Here is a 14,519-nt window from a genome sequence, read left to right on the forward strand (position 1 = left end):
CTTTACCTCAGCCTGTGAGTTTTCCAGCTTTTACCCTTCCGATTCTTTCCCTGATCCCACTGGTGGGGCAGTGAGCAAGGGGCTGTGTGTGGCGCTTGGCTGCTGGCTTGGGTCAAACCACAACAGATGGATACAATGCTAATGCGGTAGAACTAAGAGAGTAAGAATATGACAGCAAAATTTAGAAAGCTTTAACTAAACCGAATCACTAAACTAAAGCTATTTGCAACAGTTAACAGGGCATAATTAGTGATAATTATCTTCTTTTCAAATTTCTGGGTTTATCTCATGCCACACAGGTTCTGAGTCTTATTAAGTCAGATCACTAGAAAATTCTCTGTGGTACCTGTAGCTCACTGAACATCCTACCAAACTCTCCAGCTCACATGGTAACTATATTAGGTGACATATTCCCACCAGTCAGAAGAACAGTTTGGCTCCATTATGCAACACAACAGACAAAAGCAGAAACAGAAATACTGCACCATTCTAAATCTAAATGCCCTGTTCAAAAGAAGAGTGCTTCCCCTACACATACACATAGAAAATCATATTAAATAAGACATCATCTTCACCAAAACAGCAGTTTTGGAAGCAACTAAATTCCCTGCAGAATTGGTTCTTCATTCATTAGACTTTTTTTTTTTAAACAGTTCAGAGGTAATATTCCTATAAACAGTAAATTCTATTTAACCTCACAACCCAACAGCTGAACAACAGCTAATAGACATTTAAGACAAGGGAGAATTAAGGAGCTGTCCTACATCAAAATCAGTCATGTACTCATGCCAACATGTATTTCAAGTAAAAAATCTGGTGTTTGGGTGATTTCTTTAATTACTGTTTTTTCAGGGAATCCATGTCAGAACACTCAGAGCAGTACTATTTTGACAAATAATATTTTCAAATATCTTTCCATTGAAGGTACCTCATCCTCATTACAAGTAACAGATATCTGAGACTAGTAACACAGGAAATTCTACATTCTTTTCCAGAAATACGAATACCTGATGATTCTCTGCATCAAAAGCTTCCACTGGAAACAGAAATAAATTACCTCAACAGGACAAATCTTACTTTTGCCATAATAGCTCCTCATTCTTCACACATCTCACATGGATTCACCATACACCATCACCACCCCAGACTTGCTCAAAGTAAATTGGAGGAAAGATGAAAAGAGCATATAGGTTTGACAAAGTTTGTGGTTTACTGAAGGTGGTTGATTTATTAATCGTTAGTTTGAAGTTTACCTTCCCACGATCAATGTACGGACAATAAAGAAACCAAAAGTTTCTGAAGCACACCGAGTGGATGTTTGTGTATACACACACACCCTCGAGGTGTGCAGTGTAAGGCAAGTGTAGGTTACTGGGTGACACGCAGATGGCCGTACAAGTAGGGTTTAAGTTACCTTCACATCGAAAGGCAGGTGACTCTAGGGACTTCCTGCACACAGTGCAAAATTTTCTTTTGTAATGTCCTGGAGGCCCAAAGCAATGTGCAACTGGAACCTGCCAGTGAAGAATGCATAAGACATCATAAATTTCAACTTTCAAAGTGTCAGTTAAAATTCATAGAAGCTTGCACAGAAGCTTTATCTTGCAGTAATAGGGCAGTATATACAATGTAAACTTAACTAAGCACAAGAATAAATAGACAGGTGAATCGTCCTTTAAGAAATAATCACACTTATAAACACATTTTAAATACTTTAATGTAACTTTAAAAAAAATTCTTGGGAATTAATATGTATTGTAAACATTTTTAACTGCTGATCAGCTTCTTGATGATTCACAGCAACATGAATCCAAAGGCTTCCTTTGGGACCTACCTGTAATTGCAGTTGCTCTTCTAAGCATTCTTAATTGAATCAAGGACAATTAAAGAGTAATAACTGCACAGGTGAACAAAATACCCTAAAGACACATGCAAGACAGTTTTTAAAACCTCAGTGCTGCCACAGTTCAGTGATCTCCACATGCCTTTCACTTCTTCTTCAAATACAGCCTGGCCAACTGGCTGATCAGGACACAAGTATTGGTTGGTCTTCTCTGCCTTATCCAAAGCTTCAAAGCCTGAATGGGACAGAGATCCAGCTCCTGAAGTACATCCAGACTGAGGTTCCTCTTGACTGCAGGTGGAAAATGATACACTACAATTTTCTCTTGCAAGAGCTTTCTGTACCAACAGTTTTGGCAAATGTGTTTCTGGGATACTATTCACCTATCTTAAAATGGCTTTTTTCTCACTTAGTGATTAATAATGAAGCTGGGAAGTGATAGTACCAAAGGAACAACAGACAAAAGAAGCAAAGTGAAGAATAAGAAACATACTTGAGCTTTATACCTGTTCTAGAGACTATTCTTCCTACAAGATGCACAGTTTTGCTAGTGACATTCACATGAAGGAAGGAACATAACTGCATGTTTAAAGTCCTAGAATCCAAATGAGTTCCACAGAAGTTTGCCATGATTTAGGTATTCACTATTATGCATTTCACATGCCCTTCTTGCTGTAATGAACACATCATATTTATCTTGTGGTTGTATTTCTGATAAAGTCAGACAAATTATTATTTAGGCATGAAATGAAATTAATCATTCCCAGTAAAATGTTGGTAATAATGACTTCAGATACATGTAGTCACAGGTTTTCCTCTCAGATATACTGGAATAACCTTGAAAGGCTTTTTACATCAGGATTTGCACTTTTTTCCTTGTATATTGGGGTTTTCCTGAGAACTATTAGCAGTAAATCTGACACATACTGTGAATACGGAATCTGATGACCCAAGGAGTTGCTTCCAGTTATAAACATCTAATTCCCACATGAATTTCAGCCTCAGAAAGTGTGGGGACAGTTACACCAAACAATCCTGTAATTCAAGCATGCACAATGAAAGAAGTGAGATAGTTTTGCCAGGTGCAACACAAGGAGAAAAGAACAATGCTGGAAGTTTAATCAAGAAAAATCAGTAACCCCCACACTGCAGAGCATGTGGTTCCTCCAGTGCTCCTCAGAATTAAGCTTTGGGAGATAAAAGAGGATGAAGAGAAGCACGAGATACGCTTGTGTTACCAAACATGAACAGGATTATGCACAGCAGCTGACCACTGAAACGGAGTCACCAGCTCACTGCCCCAGCAGACCGTATTGTCTGGAGGAATCCTTGGTCCCTGACTGACCAGGAAACTGCCCATTCAGATCCCAGGCTCCTCACCAAGCTGGGCTGAGCCAGACTACATAAAGGATTTCATATGAGTATCTCCAGTATGATATATAACAAAACAGCACTGCCTCCAAAAGCTTCAAATTTTAACTTTATGTACAAGTTGGGGGTTTAAAAATACAGCCAAACCATTCTTTTTGGGTCCATATCCTACTCCCACCATCCCAAACCCAAATTTCATTCTCTGCAGCCTTCCACCTCTAACTGACATGAAGTTCATAGCTGGCTTACATTTTTTTTTTAAAAATCAGAATATTCTAGTCATATAATGTATGTTTACAAAAAGAATATATATCCTTGGGGGAGAAAATGATCCTGGAAAGCCTAAGGAGCTTCAATCAAACTACCTCAGATTAAGTTTAAGGCTCATCATCTTTGCCCACCGTGCTACTTCTTCAAGAGAAGGAAGAAACAAACCACTCTGTACAGTGACATACAAGTTACCTGGGCTCACTTATTGTGGAGGTAAAGTGCCAGAGCTGTCTTCTCACTCTAGCTGCTCCAAAAATAAAAGTTTGGTGGGAGAAGGCCACTCGCACAAAATTCATCCTACACAATGAATTCACGTGCAGAAACTTGGTAAGAAATGGCAGTGTGAGCACAACCCAACCCAGACACTGCAACTGAGGGGAGTACTGAAAAGCCCTGGTTGCATTCTTCAGGCAAGCTTTTCTGCACATCCCAACCCATCTTCAGGTTTCAAGTGTCGTCTTTAACTGCCCTACCCCTGCCACAGCCTCAAGCACTATGCAGCCAGCCAAGGGAGAATTCCTCCTGAAATCAGACACAGGGGAGACCTCCTTTAGCTCCAAAGTGGTGAACAAACTGCTTTGGACACCCAGCAAGAGCATACAACCCCCTCAACAACCCAAGTTAGAAACACAGGGCTTCTGGCCATGCGTCTGGCTACTTTATCTTAAGGCTAGCTTAGAAATGCAGGCTTTTCATTATTGTCACAGAAAGGTTCTGCTGAAGAAAAAGGACATGTGAAAGACAGTGTTTATTTTGGGAAAAACTGTGAGAAGGGACTTTGACAGAAGGCAAACTTATTCAGAGTCTGACTGTACTTATCTAGAAAACTCAAGGGAAGGAGATCAAGTCTAAATTCTTCAGCTGTTCAGACCATGGTGACAACTGTCTGAAGTCTCAAGTCACTGTCAAAAAGAAGGGAACAACTTACTGACTGAAATGTTAAGTGGGGGGGTGGAAAATGGGAAAAAAGGTAAAAAAAATGTTTCTTCAGTTCCTTTCTTTATGAAACAAGCCAAAGAAACTTTGTTTGTTGTGAGTGGTCTTTCTAACATGCTTTAGAAGATGACAGGTATAAAAGCAATGTAGAGCCAGATGGGAAATGGGATGGGAATAAGATGGAAAAAGAGAAAAGGAAGAAGAGCAAGTACAACGTAACAAACACCTCAACTACATAATGTTTCTCCCAACATTTTTTGATTGCTGAACAAGTTCCAAGCACCTAATATATATATAAATATATATTAAAAATATGTATTTAAAACTCAGACTGGAAAAGCCAGTGAAACATCATGAAAGAATACAGAATGTTACATGTTATTGCCTAGTTTATATCTACCTGCGTAAGTACAGCAGAGAAGCATAAGGTGGCCTACTGAGAAAAAGTTAATAATTTATGAGAGTTTAAAACCACTTTTCCAATCCAACTACTTAAATTACCTTATGAAAACCACTAAAATCGATTTCCACAGAAAAATACAGAAAATTTCTTCTAGTAATACCATTAAATGACATCTAAATGCCCTTACAATATTGATCAGAAGCATATCAACAGAAAGTATAATGGTAACACTCCAGCATGATCTCCAGAATGACTCTGCACTCCCAGACAAGATACTCCTGGTTTCTGTTCTATTTCCTGCCATCTGTTAAGGAATGCAAGGCATTAGAGAATGTAATATGTATCTGTAAAATGCTCCTATCAGCCTGTAATAAAATTTGATCCTATGGAAACCTAAGACTTAGATTCTAACTCCTTCGGTGCAATCTGTGCAAGTGCACAGCAGTTCTGCATTAACCAAAAAGAACAGCAACAAACTGCTTTTAAAATCCAAACTTTGGAAGAAAAACAAAGAGTAGAATTGCTTTCTTTTGATAGCGCCTTTTAAAATTGTTCCTCATACTGAAATGTCACAGGATATAAAGCATGTGACCAAATCTATAATGAATTCAAGTACTCTTCCACTAAGGTGGAGTCACTTTGTACAGAGCTACATTCCAGACACTCTGATTTGTGCATAGTCAGGCCAGGGCGTCTTACTGATCTGCAGCCTTCAGGATGCCTCAGCACGGGAAAAATACAGCTCCAGGAAGGCCTGTTCTTCACTCAGCAGCAACTTCTTTTGTACCAGCTCAGGCAGAAGAAAGCTTCCTCTTGAATCATGAGGCAAAGACTTACAGGCTCAAAGGGGAAAGAGAGAAATACAGATAAACCAAATGCCAACGTGACAGCTGCTGTCTTGTGCAGTCTTGAAAAGGAACTACCAACTTAAAACTTGTCTATGTCTAGATATTATTTTGCCCATGCATCTCCTTGCCCATCACATCAGGGTGACTTGCACCAGAGAAGTTAAGAAACCAGGGTGGCAGGACCTAAAGTAGTGTGGGGCTGAACAGCTTCCAAGTAGGGAAGGGTACACAGAAAGAAGGATACTAACAGTCTCAACAATAGCCTCTAAAGGTTGAGTAAAATGAATTTAACTTAAGTTCAGTGGCTTGCAGTTCAAAAACACTGTAGCATTTTAAGGATAAGTACAAGCAGCTTGGAAGCAACCATCTTCATTAGATGCCCACAAGGGCAGTCACAAGGGGTCATTCTGAAAGACTGCTCTCAACATAAGGCCAAAAAAATTTGCTGATAAAAATTAAAATTATGTTTCTGAAACAAAAACATGTATGGATGTTTAAGTGTAGAAGCATGTCCCTATCTAAAGTTTCTAATGTTCACTCCAACACCATAAACCTTTGCTCTAGGGAGGTAGATAAGGTGAACACACCTCACTACACCCCATGACTGCTCTGTCCAGGCCTAGACTACATGTTCTCTGAGAGAAGCTAACAACTTTGTGATTCAACTTTTGCCCTTACTGACATCTTTTCAATTACTTCCTTATTACTCAGTAATCACAGACAGCCCTTTGAATCGTTTGAAACCTCTCTGATTTAGTAGCAAAATATTTCTGCAACTTGAATACACTGCGTGCTATGGAATGCCCTCTATTTCTTTCTCCTTTTAGGGATAATGTCTATCAACTACTCATCACTTGTGTCCAAACTGACATTCTTGCTCTGAGCACTTGATTTATTGTCTGGTGTTTAAAGGCAATGTAAGTACGTATGCCATATGGTAGTTCTGAAATGAGATAAGAATAAAAAGTTAAATGGTGTCTCAGCATATAACAGGACAGGAGAGAAAAAAATCAAACACTTAATTACCAAGTTTTAATTGGGGCTAACACAAAGGAATGAAGCACACATCCATATGCTATCCCACTGTATCCAGGATTATTTTTCTCCATCCTACAGATCTCTGTGACAAGACATTTGGCCTTACATACTCCAAGGTCTCAAGGACGCTTTGCAATGGGAACTCTATAATGCATCCCATACTATTTCAAACCAGAGTTATATGATACTTCTATTCAAAAGTAAGACTTGTGTAAAAGCTTTCCACTGCAATTAAGAGTTGCTTGGACTAGGATTTTTGTATTGTAAAGAAAAAATTATATGCAAAAGTCACTCACTCCCTACTTTTATTGCTACAGAGGAAATCAATGTCTATCTCCTCTTATCAAGATAGAGATTAAGAATTAAAACAAACACAGTGACATCCCATAATGCTTCTGAAACTGAAGAGTCACTGATACAGCTGCAGAGCTCATCTGGGAGTTCAGATCAAGTTTCAAGAGAGCATAATAAACTCTCAAGAGTTTATGAACTAGGAGGTGCTAGCCCTTCCTTTCCTTAGACTCTGAAGCTCCACTTCAGGGACAAAAAAGAGAAAACCTTGGTGCAGTGCCAAGATTACCAGCAAGCAGTTTTAACCCTCATTTGGATTTTAAATTATGCCATGTGACTGTTTGTCTCCAAGCAACTGCCTTGCTGAAGCAACACAAGCATGGGTCAATTGCTGGAGAACTGGAGAGAGACCTTCTTGACAGAAGGTGGTCACTGCTACCCAGCAAGGGCCCAGGTAAAATCACAGAGTCACAGAACAGCTTGGGTTGGAAGGGAGCCTTTAAAGATCATCTAGTCCAAACTCTCCCGCAATGAGCAGGGACATCTTCAACTAGATCACGTTGCTCAGAGCCCTGTCCAACCTTCCAGGGATGGGGCATCTACCACCTCTCTGGGCAACAGAGACAGTATTACACCACCCTTATTGTAAAAAATTTCCTCCTTAGATCTAGTCTGAATACATCCTCTTTTAGTTTAAAGCCATTGCCCCTCATCCCATTGCTACGGGCCCTCCTAGAAAGATCTTCTACTTTCAGATCATTGGAATTGATCCAGATAACCATGCTGCACACAGATGAACCCAGCAGCCAGAGGGAGAAACTCAGGTTGGTAGACAAGGGCAAGAGCAGAGACCCCCGAAAGCAACACAGCCTTCCCATTCCTTACTTCAGCCCATGAATGCAGTAGCTTTCCTTACAAAGCAAAGTTTTATTTTTAGCACAAGATTCAGAAGCTGATGACCTAGACTAGCATTTTTCCATTCTGGACAACCTGCCTTTAAGAACAACAGCACACAACAAAGTCTCATGAGCAGACTTTAAAACCTTCTTAAAATGGAAATGTTTAGACACCATTAGAGCAATGCACCAACACACTAACAAGGAAAAATAAGCATGGCAAATGCTGAATTTCACTAAACCATTTTTCATGTGGTCTCATTTCGATTTAGCTTTCCAAGAACAGTTACACAGAAAATACACACACATTTCTATAGCAAATCTAAGATTCTGTAATACAGCTTCCACTCCAACCTAACGAGGTAAAACAGAACTTCACATTTCACCCCCAAAAGGTTTTGTTTTTACTGTTATTTTATGTTGGTGTTCGGGTGTGGATTATTTTTTGCCCTCCCTTCCTCCCTTTTTTTTAAAAAACACGTACTGAGAAGTGGGCAAATACTTATGGGAACGTACAAAAGAGAGAGTTTGAATTTGAAAAAGTTCCTGAGACCTTACCAGTGGAACAAATCATATGCCCTGTAAGCGTTTCAGAAGACTGATCCATGAAGGGAAACATCATGACCTGGATCCACTCTGGAATACTAAATGCAGGTGAGAGGATTTACGATAGAGAAAAAAATTTGTAAGTCAGCCTTAAGAACGAATTCATCGCGAATGATCTGAGGCTGGATGCAGTTGTGGCACGCTTGTGACTCTGCGGGCCTTTACTTGACCCTGGGAAGGAAACCCTACTGTCAGGAATAAAAGTTTCCACAAAACATCTGCTGAAAAATTATTCTCTGATGGGTTGACTTAGTATCAAATGACACACACTCTGATGAGCTTTAACAATTGCCATCTTCTCTAGATGAAATCCAGGCAAGTAAAAAAGAAGTCTCATTTCTCTAATACACTGAATATTGACATAGCTGAAAGAACTACCAGAAAAAAATCCCACCAGTGTTCCCTCCTACGTCAGACCTTCTAATAAATAAATAATCTGAAAGGAGAGATTAGGAAAATAAACTTTCTACAAATTGTATAAATGACTGTCATTTGTTCTTTGCTCTGTTACATTTTTTACGCAAATGCCAAGTCCAGTATTTGCTTTGACAGAGCCTGCATGCAAAATGACGTCTCCCATATGGCAGACTTCACTTGTACAGCTGATCAGGATTAATGCAACTTGGATGACCACGTCAAGGAGGACATGACCGTCCAGAACGAACAGTACAGTCCAGAGTTTTCAAAATAAAATCATTACAGCTCAAGACAGAAAACACAGAAGACTCTTTGAGTCTGAACACAGCAACGCTGAACTGCAAACAGTTTCAAAGACTGACAACACCACCAAGATAACTATCCTTGCTGTGCAGTACAATTTGTGTTTATTGTTTATAGATAAATCACAAGATAAAAGTTATGTTTTGGGGCAGATAGATTACAGGGACTGACAAAAGAGAAAAAATTACACTGACGTCTACAACAGATGCAAATGGGAACACTAGTAAGTTTAAATGGAGGATTTTTACCATATAAAAGCAAAGAAACAAATACTATTTTGAACAATGAATTAAATTTAGAGCAAATCCACAAAAGAAGCAGTCATAAATGTTTACAACACTCGCACTCTGAATTAAATTACTGTTTTCCAGTTGGATTTTTGCCATCCCCCTAAAGGCCCTTGCAAAAATACCTATATAATCTGATTCACTATTCCTTTTGCTACAATAACTGATTGCCAGCATACTGACACAGCAGTAGATGCCAATTCTTAGTAAAAGCATTTCTCACTACCTACATGTCCCTTTACCATGGGGGGTTCTAAGACTTACATCGGTATTTATTACTATTTCACTGGCAAATTTCTATGTATCAGACACCTTTTTGACACCTCTCAAGATGAAAAGTATGTAAGAAAAGAGGAAAAGCAAGAAAGAGAAAAAGCAAAGCGTAGCAGTTTTATCACCTAGACAAAGCAAATTGAAGAAAAACAAATGGATAATTTCTCTCTATCCAATCCCTGTAACTCAAATTGTATATTGTTTTTAAACTTTCCCATCTCTCACCCCCTCCACAGGTTTCCACAATGTAAAGGAACTTGTAAAATATTTTATGACACAAAGAAGGGAATCAGCTCCCCTTCACAGGTCTTCCATAAATGTGATTTGAGTCAGCAAGGTCTGTAATGAACATGACTGATTTTACGGCCATGTCTCATTTGACTTTTGCATATGGCTCCTTAAGGTATTTGTAGTGTTTTACTACTTCTCTAGTAAATTTCTCATGTCCTTCTCCCCTTTTGTTCCTCTTCTGTCATCCTTTCCCAAGTGGATAACACACTTTGTTTTCTCTTCAGTTTAGCTTCTTAATAACTTAGTTGCATCCTATTATCTTCTGTAAAGTTGATTCATGTTTCACACCCTTTAAATCAATCTCTTACGCATGAAATCTTGTGGGAGAAAGTCACAAGCCATCTGAAAGCAAGTACTTTATTACTTACCAAAATAAATTTAGAACTACTGTGATCAATTGAAGTCCTGCCCTCTTTTTTTGGCTTTTAAATCCTATACTTACAATGCAATGACTTTAGACTTTATTCTCTAGACACAATAAACAAGAAGATTCTTAACATGCAGCAACCAGTAGAAGACAAACACAGCTCCTTTTCTAGGCAGAGCAGCTTAATATGTAATAGCTGTAATATAAAATAGTAAAAAATCTGGTGATGTACACAGTTCATCTGTATGACACATGGTGCAGTTGTCATCAGTCACTCCCCTCCAATATTGCGAAACTTCCAGGTAATGGCACACAGTAAGAACATCTAGTAATATTTAAAGAATGAAAATAACTGGTCTTCGAAGACAGACTATCTACAGTTGCTCATAGCAGAGACTTTTCAAAGGAAGCGTAACTTCGCCTGTGAGCAGCTATAAAAGCCTCAGTGATGACTAACACAATTTATGCATTACGATATCAAAAAAACCACTGCTGTACTGCACCATGTTCATCAGTGATAAATGTGTGCTATTATCCCAAGAAAGAGACAAGCCAGTGTCTCTTTACTCACCCTTACAAGGCTGGGAGCAATACACGAGCACGGTATCTTGACATTCTTGAGGCACTTTTCGTGAGACATGAAGTTGCAAACTGTGGAAATAAAATAACCGTGAGCAATTCTTCACAAGCAAGGGACTTTAGGAAATGCAGTCAATCAAACAAAGCCCAAAATGGAGTCAAATACAATGAGGAATGCATCTTTTTAATCACGTTTGCTATCCCCTAGATTTAAGAATGTACACAACTGTCACACCCTGTGCAGTGTGTGAACTCCAAGTCGTTTATCTAAGATGCTGGCAGTGGAAAAGGAAGGAGAGTTTATCCCAATACAGTACAAGCCTACTGCAAGTCATGTCCTCCCACACTCTCTCTCTTCTCCATGAGCATCAAAACGAGTTCTTAAATTTCAAAAGAATTTTTAAACCGTCCAAACCAGCTCTTTGATGTAGCCAAAGCAGATGGACATGTTTGCAAGTGAATTATTCTACAAGCTAGTGCGTGTGACTTAAATGTGAGAAAACAAAGTATTGTCACAAACTGAGTGTAATGGATGAAGGAGACAAAATTAAAGGTTGCCAATTATAAGCAGCTTTGAAAGTCAATAGTTACTTACTATTTCTTTTATTACAGGTTTATAACACCAAGCTCCACAAAGCAAGTTTTCAAGCATGACAATGTTTGAAAAAATCATTTCTCATGAGGGGGATATTTTCCACAGCTTCTTACCATGAATTTGCATTACATTAAGCTGTGTGAAGAAAACAAGGGATTCTTTATTTCATCCCCACCACCGCTGATTAATTACGAGCTAATAAGCCATGCAGCTATGGATTTAGGTCCTCCTTCTTTCAGAATTACCCTCTAACAGTTCAAGCGTGAAGCCTTGTGCAGATGCTCAGGTCCTCACCTCTTGCATGGAAGCTCAGACCTCTCCCAGCACCTGGGCAGAAGATCACTTTCCCAGGCTGTACACAGGGGGTTTTCCCACATCCCTGATTTTCATAAGCACACTGTACCACTTCCTAAGTTTCACAAATATCTGACAACACCCTCAAGTGCTTCAAACTTCCCATCTTCAGTCCATTGTTGCCACCGACTGTATGCACTAGTGCCACAAAAAGCAGTCAATTTCCTCTCCTCCCCCTTCTCCAGCTCATTGACTTCTGATTGTGCAACACTGCTTCTTCCATGCCAACTGAAGCAATAAAATCCAGGTCCACTTCTCTAAATGGCTTATTGCCAGCACATGCAAAGTAAATTTTCCTTCTGACAGTCGAAAAAGGATGACACCTTTGCCACTGGCATTTATCTTCGTATGAGCAGTAAGAACAAGGGTTTTTTAAATTAATCTGCAAGTCAGAAAAAGAAGCACTGCAAGTCACTAGTGTGTACAAACTGTGTTATTCATCATCCATCTCTGAACCCAGAATGATTACTGCACTGATGAAATAAAGCAGGAAGGAGCAGACCCAAATCTTCTGCTGGGTCCTATGAAATGTTACGTTTATCTCTAAGGTTTATGGCTGTTGACAACTAAATAGGGCAGATCTGGGAAGGAAACAGTCAAAGAAAGGATGATAAAGTGGATTCTTACAGCTGCAAATGCAGATGCTCAACAGATTTGGAGGTGATCTTTATGGTGGGAAGGAGCACACAGCCTATCAGCACAGAGGAGACCAAAGTAAGCAAAGTCATTGCTCAGGCAGAGGAAAGATGCATCTCCTGCTCCAGAAAACAGGTATGATTCCACACAGAGAACTGGTGAATCCTCATCACTGATGTGTTATCTCAACACGGACATAGCAGTAATATAGTGACAGCATAACTAAATGTGCTCTCTCCTTAGGTCTCAGACAATATTTCTACTGATGCCCTTAGGAGGTCACCCGCTTGCTGTGAGAGCAGGTCTGCAGAATCTACAGGAGAAAAGGGTCAAAGGCTACCTGCCCATTACCACCTATAATCTGAAATTTGCCACTCACACCCTGAAGACATCTGCCTCAGACACTTGTTCAGGTGACCTCGTCACTGTCTCAGAGTGGTGCCCAAAGCTTATCTGACCTGGCTGGGTGAGGGGAAATGCCCTCTGAAGGCAGAAGCATCATGACAAAGGTTCTCACGGCTCTGGCCCATGAAAAGCAGAGTATGAAGCTTCAAATATAAACAGGCAGATGTCAAGAACTTCATAAAGAGGTGAGAGCTAGCCAAGGAGGAACCAGCAATGACTAATGAAATTCAGTGAAATAACACTGTTTTCCCTCATTTTTCTAGTTCAGAAGCAGGCTGGCTAGAAAGGAAAGCAGAGAGCATGGTGCTGCAAATTGATCACAGGAATTTTATGATCTGCAATATGCAGCAGGCAACTGAAGTCTGGAAGACTCCTCTCTCCAAGTGGCTATTAGATTTAAGCGCACACAAACTCAATGCACAAGTTAACTGAGCCCTACACAAACACCTCAGGGAATTCAAAGAACCAGTTGATGGAAGGGATGCTCCCTCCATGGACCTTGAGAGATGTTCTCTACTTATTTAGAGAACCCAAGTCACTACATGATACCACAATTTTCTCTTTGCAGTGACAAGCCCAGCAAAACATGGTCCAGCATGAAGACAGTAACATATCGTTCAGCTAAGGAAACATCTCATGACACAGAAAAATACACTAAATCAGCAACTTCAGAAAAGCAGTAAAACCAAACAGTGAATGAATGTTCCAGACAAGGAGCAAAATAGGAAGGTGCATAAAGGTTTTAATTGTTTAAGCGCATACAGAAGAAGACAAGACAGAAAAGAATTAATTTCCTAAAATGTCAGCCAGAAAATTGAAGCATTTGCAAATAATCAAATTAAGGAATATCAGGAGACAAACAGCGGGAGATAAGCAGTGCCCAAACATAGACAGTAACACTCACAGTGGAAGATTTTCACACGTTTTTCAGGAGCTACTCACACAACTCCTCCTCTGCTTGTCACATTCCTGAGGAGGTGAAATTACTTCTACAAGTCACCATTTTGTTTTTATTTTGCACATTCCACACAGAAAGAAATAAACCCAAAATGGCAGGAAACCGAAACATTAACAGTATTAGGGGGGGTGGCAGAATCCTACACTCGTATCAATAGTCCCAGAGAGACTTAATTAAGTCCTAAGTTCTGAGAGCTAGGAGAGCTTTTGTAGGTTTTAAAGGGTGACCTTTTGTTAGGAGAAACAAGCCAGAAGACACTGTGTGTAAAGTTTCAGTAGATGAAATTCAAAATTCTGAGGAAAAAGCACTTAGAAGAAGAGGACAGGCTGTTCTCTTTAAAGGATGAGGATTTCTTGATCCATACAAACTCAGTGATGAGCTACAAGCAGAAACATCTATGGGTTGTGTAAGTCAACAACAACAAAGCAATTTCAATTGCAGCTTTCAGACACTGTACAAAACATTTACTTAAAGGTTTAGGGGGCTTTACATGGTCTCTCCAAGCACCTGGTCGGGCATACAGCACCAATCATATTTGACAAGTTTACCTTG

At 39.6% G+C, this 14,519-nt stretch overlaps 1 protein-coding gene across 1 annotated transcript in view; it reads right to left on the minus strand.

The window, feature by feature from the left end:
* DGKQ (diacylglycerol kinase theta) overlaps positions 1-11,122 on the minus strand; it is a gene marked incomplete at its 5' end in the record, with an annotated part of 67,719 nt that extends 56,597 nt beyond the window's left edge. Inside the window, 2 exons of the mRNA XM_017735330.1 lie at positions 1,415-1,514; positions 11,012-11,122. Of these exons, the coding sequence (XP_017590819.1) occupies positions 1,415-1,514; positions 11,012-11,122 (211 nt within the window). The remainder of the gene's footprint in view (positions 1-1,414; positions 1,515-11,011) is intronic.
* Between the last annotated feature and the right edge of the window lie 3,397 nt (positions 11,123-14,519).

Source organism: Corvus brachyrhynchos, unplaced genomic scaffold (genome assembly GCF_000691975.1).
Source record: "Corvus brachyrhynchos isolate BGI_N302 unplaced genomic scaffold, ASM69197v1 scaffold22, whole genome shotgun sequence".
NCBI lineage: Eukaryota > Metazoa > Chordata > Aves > Passeriformes > Corvidae > Corvus > Corvus brachyrhynchos.